Source organism: Hemibagrus wyckioides, linkage group LG13, assembly GCF_019097595.1.
Source record: "Hemibagrus wyckioides isolate EC202008001 linkage group LG13, SWU_Hwy_1.0, whole genome shotgun sequence".
Taxonomy (NCBI): domain Eukaryota; kingdom Metazoa; phylum Chordata; class Actinopteri; order Siluriformes; family Bagridae; genus Hemibagrus; species Hemibagrus wyckioides.
The window spans coordinates 18,310,067-18,323,870 of record NC_080722.1 but is presented as its reverse complement, the minus strand read 5'-3'; the positions used below and the strand labels follow the sequence as shown (position 1 = coordinate 18,323,870).

The 13,804-nt window shown below is 41.8% G+C and overlaps 1 protein-coding gene across 5 annotated transcripts in view; it reads left to right on the top strand.

The window, feature by feature from the left end:
• Window positions 1-13,307, top strand: part of wu:fj29h11 (uncharacterized) — a 42,842-nt gene extending 29,535 nt beyond the window's left edge. For all 5 annotated transcript variants that reach the window (XM_058406290.1, XM_058406291.1, XM_058406289.1 and 2 more), the window contains 17 exons: window positions 642-828; window positions 1,541-1,680; window positions 3,386-3,570; window positions 6,120-6,379; window positions 6,486-6,699; window positions 6,828-7,005; window positions 7,115-7,241; window positions 7,350-7,430; window positions 7,532-7,717; window positions 7,803-8,071; window positions 8,224-8,369; window positions 8,463-8,547; window positions 10,073-10,181; window positions 10,670-10,798; window positions 11,154-11,399; window positions 12,065-12,233; window positions 12,313-13,307. In XM_058406290.1, the coding sequence (XP_058262273.1) occupies window positions 642-828; window positions 1,541-1,680; window positions 3,386-3,570; window positions 6,120-6,379; window positions 6,486-6,699; window positions 6,828-7,005; window positions 7,115-7,241; window positions 7,350-7,430; window positions 7,532-7,717; window positions 7,803-8,071; window positions 8,224-8,369; window positions 8,463-8,547; window positions 10,073-10,181; window positions 10,670-10,798; window positions 11,154-11,399; window positions 12,065-12,233; window positions 12,313-12,886 (3,285 nt within the window). In that variant the 3' untranslated portion in view covers window positions 12,887-13,307. The remainder of the gene's footprint in view (window positions 1-641; window positions 829-1,540; window positions 1,681-3,385; window positions 3,571-6,119; window positions 6,380-6,485; window positions 6,700-6,827; window positions 7,006-7,114; window positions 7,242-7,349; window positions 7,431-7,531; window positions 7,718-7,802; window positions 8,072-8,223; window positions 8,370-8,462; window positions 8,548-10,072; window positions 10,182-10,669; window positions 10,799-11,153; window positions 11,400-12,064; window positions 12,234-12,312) is intronic.
• Window positions 13,308-13,804: the final 497 nt, after the last annotated feature.

Genomic DNA, 13,804 nt, shown 5'->3' with positions numbered 1-13,804 from the left:
TGTGATGCACTGTGTATTCTGACACCTTTCTATCAGAACCAGCATTGACGTCTTCAGCAATCTGAGCAACAGTAGCTCATCTGTTGGATCAGATCACACGGGCCAGCCTTCGCTCCCCACGTGCATCAGTGAGCCTTGGCCGCCCAGGACCCTGTCGCCGGTTCACCACTGTTCCTTCCTTGGACCACTTTTGATAGATACTGACCACTGCAGACTGGGAACACCATGATGAGGAGATAATCAGTGTTATTCACCTCACCTGTCAGTGCTCATAATGTTATGCCTGATGGGTGTACATGGCGCACTTGGTGCTGCGGTGCTGCAGAAACCTAATCCAAAAAGCTCATTAATATAAAATTTGCCTAGCAACTGTTACAGAAAATGGATCACCACTTTCTGACCAATCAGAATTCAGTATTCAGCAGTGTTATGCTGCTATGGTGTAGGCTTTTTATATTGAACTTGAAAATACAAAAAATTCTTCCTTGTTTCTACCTCCAGTAGTTCAAAAATCTGTTACTAAGAATGAAAAAGTGTGAATGTGATAAAGTGCATCCAGAAAGCCGTATTAACTATGCATTATTATTATTATTATTATTATTATTATTATTATTATTATTCATAATTCTTTCCAACTGCAGGAAAAGCCGAAAGACATCACTGTCAGCTACGTGGTGTTTATAAAGGAGCATTCACAGGACCAAGACTACAGGGTGCTGAGGGAAGCTATCCCCGTACTCACCAACAAGGGTTTCATCTGCCCCGGCCAGAGCAAAGTGCAGTTCTCCAGGGAGTACGACAACATCGACCTGCCCACCAAGCTACCCGGTGAATACCACACTCTGTCTGTCAGCCTGTGTATGGCAAACAGAAATACTCCTACTCATACATATGGCAGTAAACATGATGAAACCGTTTGGCACTATATCCCTGACCATCTGTGAGTCATGGTTCATCCATCCCCATGTGTGTATTACTGTGGACAAAGCTTTTTTTTTTCTCTCTGTGGGTCCTTCACACTTGCAAAATAGCCATGGACAAAAATCATGTTTAAAATAGAAAGATCCTAAAACAAATTCTAAAATAATCATTTCAACACACGCACTCAAGTTATAAAAAAATGTGCATAATCAAATTTCTGAGATTTTGAAAAATGGATTTTTGAGCAGTAGCTGAATGCAGATAGAGCTTTATTGTTCTGTAAACGGTTCCATCTGCCTGATATTTATTAGGCTCAATCGCTCTCAAGCTAAAAAAAACCGAGGAGAGACGTCTGTGTGACATTTAAGGCAATCGTATATGATTCAGTCTTCAGTTTTATTTTCCCTAATGACTATTTTTCAGACTATGACTAATAGAACCTTTAGAATACCGAGCTCATGAACTATAAGGATAAGCAAATAAATAAAAAGCATTCATTAGAAATGGAAGAGCACGGATGTTGTATAGCCGTGTAAAAGCTTGGACCTGGTTTCGCCATCCTCTCTCATGCACGTTTGTTTTCCTTTTTCATCGTCCTCTCTTCCTCTCACTCTATCAGGTGTGGACTGGGTGCTGCTGGATTCATGCTACCTACATGATGGAGATCTATCAGGATGGAAGGATTTCTTGAGTGACCTCGGAGTGAGGGATCTTCTGATTTTCAGGAAGGAGCGACGCAACCTCAGATCCACAGAGCTGGTGAGATGCCTGTGTGAAAACTGAGGAATCAGAGGCCCAACCTGTTAGACATGCCAGGGCGTTATTCCCTGTGTCCCAGGCCTCAGCAGGTTTTTCATGGTTCTAAGCCAGCCTAATGACGTAGTCCAGCGTTTCATAGGTGTAGCCGCATGACTGTCATAGGATGGCAGTTTCTACCTTAATTAATAAGAGCTTCGAACCCTGACTCTGACATCAAATCATTTCCCTGAGAGCTCTGCAAATAATAATGTGCAATTTATAATGGCTCCAGGATTTCAAACAGTTAAGCTCTTTTTTTTTTATTTGTGATGCAACTAAGACATTTTTGTGGAAAACATAAACACACACACACACAGAGGGCTGAACCACACCAGGCTTTGGCTGGATATGTGCTGTGATCCTCACACATATTTCTCATCATATGCATATCATAGTTTGCTTGGTTTTGTGTTCATTTATGTCATTGCAAAATCCTTAAGAGACTGTTGACTTAATTCATCCTGTCCATTTGATACTGATTTAAATCATTCTGTTGTATGGTTGTATGTAGATTGATACAATTCCATGAATATTTGGAACTACAGACCAACTACGACTATGTTCATTCATTCATACTGTGGCCAAATCCTCAAATCTTCTGTAACATGCAGCCATATCCTATGTCAGAAATCATAGTGATCACATTCCTTTCATTCTCCAGCAGCTTACAGATTAAACTAGTGGATTGCATTAAGCAAATGATTGTCCTGGTGATTCTGAAAACCCAGCAGTTGCTGTAGTAAAGTGTCTTTAGCAGGGAGGAGGACACTGGGAGTGGTGAAATGCCAGCAGGAATGATAGTATTTAGAGACATGCTGGATTTGTAGCGCTCGTGCGCCTGACCTACATTTCTGCAATTTGCTTCGCTGCTTTGAAAAGAGCTTTAAGTGCGATTCTCTTCTGCATGGAAGACAGTGTGAAATTGCTGCTTGCAGTGAGGAACCCATTCAGCGCTGTAACTGGAACGAAGGCCTCTTTAACGCCTTAAATACTCTCCTGTCCCCTCAGTTCCTTATAGACGTTCTGTCCAGTCACATGACCAGGCTCCTAAACGCAGCTGCAGCCCTGAAGCTAATACATTACTAGAGATATTTTACTCTAAGGTCACTTTTGAGTCGATAGTGGCTAGGTTTAATACACTGTCTCTTTACAGAAAATAAGTGTATTATATATAAAAAGAGAAAAGTGAAATATTACTTTTCATAAAGAATAATGAACAAAAAAAAATACATGTCAAAATAATGCCAATATAATAGATAATTATAAAACAATAAAACATATAAGGCGTCAGTTAAGCTACACTACTGTTCAAAAGTCACAAGGATTTTTTATATATATATATATATTTTGCTGCTACATTTTCTAATTTGTTTTTCTAGACAAAGTTCTTGTGAGTGATGTTTTTTTTTTAATGTTTTTATTTTTCTGTTTATTTTTTATCATTCTTTTTTAATTTATTTTTTGGTGTATCTGCATTTCTAAGGACATAAATTTAGAAATCTTCTGTAAGTTTTATTAACGCATTTTGTTGCACATTTCTCTAAAACATTTTCATATATATATATATATATATATATATATATATATATATATATATATATATATATATATATATATATATATATATATATATTTTACATCCTTTCATCTCCTGTCACTTGTCAAGGCATCGAGCCCATGGGCAGCAGAGGCAAAGCCATGGCCCAAAACTACAGATGCACTTTATGTCATAGAGGATCAGCAGTGTGAAGAGCTTTACTCACTGATAACGGCAGATCAACTTCCCCCTGACATCAAACTGCAGCAACGACAAGCTCTGATCAACCTGCTGCAGGACAACTGGGACACTGGGTATGTCTCTCACATACACACACACACACACTGCAGGATTATGCACTGCTCTTCCTCGCATAAGATTCTCATCACGCTTCCTCTGTAAAAGACCTGTCTGTCAGCCAGCTGCTCTAATCCTCCTAATCTGCTGCTGATTGTGAAGCAAAGCTTTTCGTCTAGCCATTCATCTTGTGGTCAGTCTGTTATTTCAGTCCCCTCTTTTTTCCCTTTCCAACTCTCTCTAGTCTGTATACATAAGATCTGATGGCCTGTATTCTGTGTAGAATAATACAGAAATGCAGGTGGCTGGAGGGTAATGGGGTCATTGTCACTGTATTATCCCTTTCTAATCACATAAGCTTAGTTAAAATACAAAGACTAGTCCTCGTCTGGGTCATGGTGTGAAGCTTGCTGGATTTGGGCCATTTATTTAATGTATCCTCGTTTTCAAGTTTACATTTCCACGAGCTAAATCTGGAGTTTAACACACAGCTGGTGTAAGAACAGAGCATCAATTTAAGTCTTTTTCCAAGTCTTATGTCTTGTATTGGGAATCAAAGGGCGGTTCATCAATAAACCTTTCTCATACTGAGCATAACCCCCGGCTTATCCTCATTCTAAACCACGCTAAACCACCAAGTAGAGGAGCGTTTCACACTAGTAATGGAGAAGCTGGATTAGCAGGGCTGTTTATGAAACCGGTGTTGTCAGTGTTAATCGTAACCTGCGTAACCTGTGAAACCAGGCAGTGTTACAACGTTACAGATAGACGCCTAGCAGCAGACACTCCTGCCTCATATCACATGAAAACCAGGACGTAGTAACACTTAACAAAAACAGCTCGGGAACGTCAGATGGCAGAACACAAAACAGAAGTGTGCACAGTAGCGAGGGAGAAATATGTGATGCTGAAAAACATGCAGAAATTGGATGCCAACGAATAAATAAAAAAAAAATAAATAAATAAATAAATAAAACCAAAAAAAAAAAGAGCAGCAAAAGCCTGGACAAAGATTACAAAGCTGTAAAAGATGAGAATACCTGCTCAGATGCAGAATGGCAAACCTGTCCTGTTTTTCTCACTGATGCAAAAGCATGAGACAAGCCGTTATTTAAAGCGGTCACACACTGTATTTATCCAGTCATGGTATGTGAATAAAAAAGGTTAAGGCAGATTCTGAACAGAACGTCAGATGCTGAATAGCCAGGATGAATTGTTAACCCTGGGTAATGTATGACCAGTGTGAAAGGTCAAACCCAGTTTACTGTGACTCAGTGGGAATGTAAGGGGGAGTATATAACTATAAAACATAAATACAAGCTTAGAACTCTGACAATAAATGTCCTAGGATTAGACAGACCCTATATTTCTGCTCACGATATTTGTATTTGTAATATTTCCATAAATTCGTCCAGCAGTTCCATCTCTGATTGGTTCCATTATACACATTTAAAGCTTTACCTTTGACTGATGAACACATGGTGACTGAGACGCACACATGTTGATTCCCTTTAACAAGCTTCCATTATGAGAGCGTTTCAAACAAAGCGATTCCCTATGCTTCGTTTAGAAATCCTTCACTGTGGTAATTGCTTATGTGCTACAAATGTGCTAGATAGAGATTAGGTTGAACATTCCTTTACGATGGTTTCAACCCATTGAGGCTTCGTGAACTCCTCCAGCTCGTCATAAGTGCCTTTACAGAGTCGTCAATGCTGCCAGTCATTAAGGCTAATGACCAGCACAACACTGGGTCTGGGATTCAGTGCCTCATCGTATCGGCTCGTGTATCACCTCTTGTCCTGTCTGTGCTGCAGCATATGAGTCATTGAGCAGGACGAAACAGAGCAATGTTTTGTGATAGCTTATAAATCTTCATCAGGCATCTCATCCTGTTTGTAAAGACATTAGAAAACGAAAAGTTCCCTTTTGTGCTCTTTATCCTTGTGTTGAATTATACGCTAGAATATCTGAATGGTTACATGAGTAATAAAACACAACAGGGCGTGTAGGAGCAGGAAAATAATTGTGGTGAGTTACTGTTACCACCATGATGTTAATTACACCCAATCACTGCATGCCCTGAGGTGTTTTTTTTTTTGTTCCTGTTGTTGTTATGTCTTTTTCCACCTTTTATTTAATAGAAATTGTTTATCCATCTATTTTTATTTATTTATAGATATATTTATTGTTTTGGAACATCCATAAAACGAATTCTTGTTATCGCTTACACTCTAACGGCTAGAAACGATTATTTTTCCTATCCAAATTCAATTATTCATTCATCCTGAGTCATGGAGGTTTCCATTGCAGGAACACTAGAGACAAGATGAGAGAATAAACCCCCAATGGGACACCAGTCCATCATTCTCATCATTTCAAGTTAATAAGACAAAAAAATTCATGCTCTTTTAAATGTAAAACCACAAAGCACAAAGTCCTCTGCCCTGAAACTTTCCTTGTGTCTGAGAAGGTATCAGACCAGCCTGACCTTGACTGTTACCGCCAGCTGAAACCACTAACCAATCCAAGCCAAAGCCATTCATGCATGTTTTCTGTGTTTCAGAGAGAAGTATTCTCAGTACCTCAGTGCTCAGGTGCTGGACAGCCAGGGCCGCACCCTAAAAGACGCCAAGTCCTCGTTCTACTACCACCTCACCCAGTTGGCATGGGTGCCTGCTTACAAGCCCACGCAGGACGGGAAAAACACTGTGGAGTACATGATTCCAAACAGGGTGTATCTCTTTTCTGACAAAGTGCACAGTCTCTTGGGATCCCATGTCTGTTACGTCAAACTGGATCCCAGCGAATTCTCCAGAGCTGTAGGTAAGCAGGTGTCTACACATCCTTCAGATTTCTGGATGACGTCTGAGAGTACATGAGACTAGTGGTTTGGAGGATAAATTGTATGTGTACTGGGGTATGTGTACAGGGATGAGACACACTGTGCTGGTGGACGAGATGGTCAGCTACCTGAAACGCTGGTGTACGAAGAAATCCGACGGCGGCGAGGCTGAAGGAGCCGATTTCATCACCACTGTGCATCACATCCACTCGGTGTACCGCTACTTGCAAGCAGAGTGCTCCTACACACAGCTTAGAGAGCTCTTCCAGCACTCACCTGCTGTCTTCATAGAGTACGACAGGTCAGAGAGCAAGAACTACACCCTCAAGAAAAAAAATGATATTAGAAGTGTTTCGGCAGATAAAAGATGGATGAGCTAGTCTCTAAACGTTAATGTCTAATTACTAGTTCTCTTGCATACGTCTTCAGGAAGGACGAGTGGACCTCAGGGCGATTCTACCATCTCAAGGACGTGTGCTGGAGAGATCCAACAGAGATGTTTTTCAGATACAAGGAGCTGATCCGCAAGCCAGAGAGCAGGGTCCAGGAGCCTAAAGTACTGGCTCCGTTTTATAGCAAATTGCAGCAAATGGATGAACTGTTTAAGGTGAGCCTCCAGCTTCCTGTGTGTAGCTGCTGTGTGTAGGAACTGAAACGGTTGCATTGTGTTTATTCTCATGTACTGTAAGTGAAATCTGTGTGTCTTGTTTGGATAGTTTCTGAACGTGGAGCCCAGTCCGTCCATGAAGCAGTACGTGGACCTTTTGGAGGCTGTATGTGAATCATCGCCGCTTCCCACAGGAGAGGTGCTTCAGGATATCTCCATCATTTTTGCCAGACTGGGTGGGTGTTTTTATCTAGTAATCACACTACAGCAGGATCAGAGTGATCATGGTTCTACAGAATTCAGTACAGCTGATATTGTGTGTGTTTGGTTCTTTTAAACAAAAGGTGAAAAATGCAAAAACTCTAGGCACTCAGAGCAAGATCAAGACTTTGATTTGAACCAGCACTACTGCACAACGCTGAAAGGTGAGAGTATGCTAATGATGCTCTTCAGTTTAATTTAAGATGATTAATGATGAGCTTCCAGCACTTTGGGATGACTATTTGCTTGGTATCATTTCTACCAGTGATGATGTCTCGCATGAAGGTATTTCCTACCAAGACACAGGGCTGGGTCACACTGGCCCGGAAACCTATGATAGCAGACAACCCAAACCTGGAGAAGATCTTCAAATCTCACAAAGAAATTTGCCTCCTCAACCTGCCCTCAGCTCAAAAGAAAGCAGCACACAGGCACAGACCGAACCAGAAAGGTAGTCCACTGATAAAGCTAATATTTTTAAAAGTGCAGTGTGTCATTTTTATCCTGATATCATAAATGAATTGTATTCCTCAAAGCCAAGCTACACGAGGAGAAGCTGGCCTTCAGTGAGAGTGACCGGGAGCTCTTCCTGGTGATCTGCGGCGTGAAGAAACTCTCCCAGTGTGTCACTACCGAACCCCAGACAGAGAACTACAGGCCGTGTCCAGCTATGCAGAACCTGGTGCGTGACCTCATCCCATACATCCAGAGGTTCATCTACTACCACGACGAGCTCGGAGAAATATACGAAGACCTCAAAGAGAGTGGAATTGCCCAGGAGATCAAATCACTCAGCTTCGGTCAGGTAAGCATTCGCCCTCCTTGTCCATAACCTCCTGGGTTTTGATATTTGCCATTCCTGTCTTGGCTGCACTGCCTGCTGAGTCATTGCTGGGTATTGCATCATGTCCTTTTAGTGAAGAGCTTGAAGAGTGTATTGTTTTTTCTTTTCCACAGGTGGGAAAGCTGTACATTTATTACCGTCTGGAACAGCCAGATGAGAGCCCCATTGTGGAGAGCGATGACATCATCTGTCTCCTGAAAGACAGGAGAGAGTTGTACATTCAGAAAGACCATCTGTCTTTCAAAATGTCCATCTGCGGGTATTTCTTTAGTACTTTGATCACACACGGCAACATAATGCTCTGTCTTCTGGTTTGTTGGTTAAGGTGTTGTCTGTGCTGCTCTGATTGCAGAGAGCTGGTCAAACTGTTCACCACCGAGAAGAGCTTTATGGAGGAACTGAAAAGCTTTCTTGAGAAACTTGTCATCCGCATCAGCGTAAGCTCCTTCACCTCCTCTCAGTAGGACTCTTTGCCTTTAGTAGATTTTTATACAGAAATCATTCCGAGATCCTGTCCAGGCAAAATACTCAATTAAACAAAGGCTGAAATATATTTTGTAAATCCATACAGTACATGTATAAAAAAAAAATCTGTGCTGGATTTTTCGTACACAAATTTCTGACATTTTTCTACTGCGTAGGTTTGAATCTAGAGCTAGAACTGAAAACTGATGTCTCTTTTATCTGTAGAGTTTTCACTTGCTAACTTTAGCTTATTTTTAAGCGCACCGTAAAGTCTGTTCAATCGCTTTTAAAAGTTAAAATAGTGAAAACGATATTTAAAGGAACATCGCAGACCTTTTACCAGGGCAGGACCTGATTACAAACTGAAACACTTAGCTTCTTTTCACTAACTTGATCGAAGCGGGACATTCACCGTGTGAGGAAATCTTACTAACTTAGCGAGGTCTTCCGCTTCTTTCGGCACACTGACTGTTGTCTTTATTAAACTGGCTCTTTGCCCAACGTGATCCTTGTATCAGGATACCCTATAGACAGGATTAAAAAGTAAATCAAAAAGAAAATGAAGTTCATGTATTTCCATGTTGTTTTGAAGAAGTTCAAGAAGATTAGTCAAAGTATGCCATACCCCATTTTTGAATTTTTTTTAGCCACAGGTTTTCCCAGACCTCCACAGATTAAACAAATGTTGTTTACTTTGCCAGTGTGATTGTCCTGTTACAATCTCCATATTCCTAATGTTCAGCAGTCCTGGCTCTTCTATCTCTATTTTTTAGTACAACTGAACTAATACATCACAGTTAGAAATAGGCAGTCGATTATAATTTTGGAAGAAAACGCCTTTATTTGGAACATATTCATTATAGCAGAGTGCAGTGCATATCCCAGCTTGTTAGGAAGTTGGGGTCAAAGCACAGGGTCAGTCATGATACACTACCCTGGAGTAAAGAGGGTTAAGGGCTTGGCTCAAGGGTCCAGCAGTGGCAGCTTGGCAGTAGGCTTAGACCACAACCTTTTGATCAACAACCCAGGGTTCTGGTTAGCTCATGTAGGCGGCAAAATCAGTTAGAAGGTCATTTACGCCCCATATGGCAAGCCTCGGATCCCCCGGTCCCGGTCCCACTCCCAGAAGGAAAGTTTTTCCTCTGACTCCTCGGTACACAGGTGAGTCACCACATCTGTGGCTTCTGAGACGCTGTGCAGTAGTGGGTCATGTCTCTGGGGGATGCGTCACTGTCACCTGGCAACTGGAACTGATGCGCTGATTGAACACGCCTAAAGACGTTCTAATTATCGCATCAGGAGGCCAGAGAAGGAAACGTCTGGTGGAGATAACTTACTGTGACCGAGCGTGAATCATAGCGTGACAGGCTTATTGCATTCTCCGTATTCAAGCAGAGATCTGGCAGTCTGTGTTAGATCTGTTTTCTCATTCGAATTTTGAAAAAGCTTTCTACCTGGAAAATGATCGTAATGCTGTGTTGTTATTGTCTTATCTAGGATACGGATTCTTTGGAAAGATTACTGGATAGTAAAGACGTTCAGGAGCTTCCTCCGGATGAAGAGCGGTGGGAGGTTCCGGCACCGTTGGAGACACCCGAACCCAAAAGTAAGCTCCGGGGCCGGTTTGTGAATAACAGTCGTAGGGAAGTGAAGCAGGGTCGCATGTTCCCCTGATGTTTTATGTGGTTTAGGAGTCTAGTATATATACGGCACATTTGCAGCTCTGACATGCACCGCTGCTTTAATCTCAGCGCCGTTCTCTTTCCAGCACTCTGTTATTTTCCTTCATCTTCTATTCATGTGTCGCGCGCACGTGGACACACAGACCGTGCGGCGTGCTCATATGCTAATAGGGATTTGTTGGGTGCAGTGCTCACTGACATGAAAGAGCAGCTGTTACCAGGGCTGCAGGAGTGCAGAGGAAGGAGGGAACCTTCCCTCGCTCATCCTTTCCTTCAGACAGGAATCAATAATCATCATTCACACACACATTCCATCACTCTAACCAGGTTGAAGTGAAGGACAGTGTTAATAATAAACTCATTTTTACACCGAGTTCTGCTGCTTAGCCCTTTTCCCCCCTTTTGTTGTTAGAGCTCTTTGGCATCAGCTCAGCTGTGAGTGCACAGGAAGTGGAGATGAACACAGAGGAGGAGGACGATGATACGCTGCACTGCTGGCCTCCCAAAGCATCGATCAGCAAAACAGGAGGCAGAAGCACAGGTGTGTTACAGAGACTCTGTCGCTATCTGCTAGATCATGCTGCTGCTGTGCTTTATATACAGAAATCCAATAGGGACAAGTTCCAATTCCATAAACCCCACAGCGTGTACTGTTTTATTTGTGGATTAACATTAGATTTTCGATTTCTGCCATTATTTGATCATTTGTAAAAGCTTCTGTTAAATGCTGGAAATGCAAATGTTAAAATGCTTGATGCTGACGAGACAATTCATGTAAACTGCATTTATAAATTACTTTACGTTTTAATGTGAAGAAAAAGTCCATGATATGCCGTGTCTCTGTAGGCAGGACCACGTGATTTATGTTCCTCGCCTGTCCACTTGTGTGTATGCAGGAAAAGGAAGCCAGGCGGTGGAGGCAGTAATGAAGATGTGGCCTCCTCCGGCACCTCTGACCTCTTCAGCTCTTCCTGTTTCTCCTGTACCTTCTGCTCACTGGGGCTCTGGAACTGAGAGGAGCTCTAGCAGTCTGAAAGCTCAGGAAAATACGACAGAAGTCCAGATACACAGAGAGCCAGGCGCTCCAAGTATTCAGGGAATTCAGGGCCCCAGGTTAAGTGCTAGCATCCCACGTGCGGAAGGTTAGTGCTTGTGTTTGATCAAGAGCAGATTGAAAAGATTTGTTTAAGAGTCAATGTGAAAAAAACATCATCAGAGCTGTGATTTTCTTAGATTTAAATGCCCAAACCTATAGCGTGTATGGTCTGACGTTTTCTCAGATCCACACTCACAACTTTAACTTTCCTACCTGCAGTCAGTTCCTATTTGTTTGTCTTTCAGAACTGGAAGAAAAAAAACTATAATTGTGGTTTCAGTAACCTCCAAGAAAGATAAAGCTTTGAAAGAAATATATACGTAATCGTCGCTTGTCCTTGCAGAATACAAAGCCGAAAACGTAACGTCAAATCAAACAACTCATTTCCACACTGTTCGTGTTATTTCATTGGTGTTTATCTAGCTAGCTTTAGAAGTTCTCTTTAGCTACTGCTGTGTACATGTCTATGGCAAGTTTATAAAAGAATATAGGTTTGTTTTCAATCTCAAAAAAAGCCGTCCTAGCCAAAATGTCTTTTTCTTATTACACAGAATAAACTCAGAAAGCTTCTGTGCTGGTGGTCCATGATGTTCCTGCTCAACTTCAGTTCCCATTTGTTTGATTTGCATAAATGGAACTTAAAATACTTAGTGTGCTTTAATCTTATCACGTCATGGCCGCCAAGAAAAATGTCTTTTTCACATTCCACAGAACAAACTCATAACGCCACTGCGCAGGTGGTCGATGCTCCTAATAAAACCCATGCTGGGTCCAGTGTGGCTCCTGGTGAGCATGCCGAGGCCAGCGTGGACAAGCCAGAGGGCAACAGCACTCCATCTCCAGCAGAAGAGCAACAAAACACACTGCAACCATCAGAGCAGTACGTCGTTTTGCTGCCGTATTACTGATCTATTCTCTACATGACACCGTTGTAATTGTTGTAATTCTTCTGTATTTAGGGTTCATAAACCAGTCCAGCCTCCAGAAGTCATGGCAAGCCAGTTCCAGGGAAGCGTTATTTACCGTCCACCCATGCCCCTGGACAATGCAGTATGGACCAAACCGACAGTCGCAGAAGCGGTGCTGGAGGACCTTGCCCTGAACTTCAGTTTGCCCGACTTCCTGCAGGTATCCAATGGTTACGATGACAACGCTGATATCGGGAGATGGGGAGAGCAACTGGTCTACTCCTTCCTCAACTGCTGGCGAGAAAGCGGAGAAGGACCACGGGAGATCAGCTGGTCTAACGAAAAGGGTGAGAGCGGCCAGCCGTACGATTTCAAACTGATCTTCCCGAGCGGCTGTAACACCACCCGAGAGGTGTTTGTGGAAGTCAAGACGACGATCAAGCAGGAGAAGCACTTTATCCACCTGTCAGCCAACGAGCTCGACTTTGCACTGAAGGAGAAGGAAAAGTATCACATATACAGAGTGTACGGCGCCGGAGATTCACGACTTACCCGTCTCTGTCGCATCAAGAACCTCGCCCAGCATCTGCATTCCAAAACACTGGAACTGTTTTTATTTGTGTAAATATTGATTGAAAATATTTTAACCTTTTCAGCAGTTTAATTATTATAATTCTGTGTATTTTAATTTTGCACTAGTAACGTCATACACTGTCTACCTATGGGTTTTGTAGAAATATTCAGTTACTGTGTGAACTTTTAGATATTTATACCTGTCTTTTATGTGGTCTTTGAATTCAAGTCCTTTATTTTTTTATCATTTAAAATGTTAAATTAATACGCACATTTTAATTTAGACACTGTTTTTAAAGGTAAAATGTTCATGTATGTCCATTTAAACTTCAGTAAAAAACAAAACAAAACAAAAACATTAACGCAGGAATGATTATCCATTATTCATTCCTTATTATCCAGTAATCTTTACTAAGCCAGACGTTATTGACTGTTGTGATTGTCTTAATAAAAATTTACACAATATTGGGAAAGTTTGTTTCTGGTTTCTTTTGTGCCCTGCAATGGACTGGCATCCCATTTAGGGTTATGTCACTGCATTGTGTCGAGTGCTTCTGTGACAGTAGTTGAATGAATGAATGAATGAATGAATTAATTAATGAAATGAAGAAATTCCACTGTATGGCAGAGGATATGTATGGATGGACACCTGACCATCACACCTATATGTTATTTTGTTAAACATCCCTAGTCCTCCTTTTCTGTTATAGTATCCTCCACTCTTCTGAGAAGGCTTTCCTCTAGATTTTGGAGTGGTGGCTCAAGTGTTTAAGGCTCTGGGTTGTTGATCGGAGGATTGGGGTTCAAGCAACACAACTGTTGGGTAATTGAGCAACTCTCCCTGCTCCAGTGGTGCTGTATCATAGCTGCCCTTGTGCTCTGACTCCAACTTCCTCAGCTGGAATATGTGAAGAGAAGAATTCCACTGTGCTGTAATGTACGCTAAAAAAATGCTTCTTGCCCTCTGCTC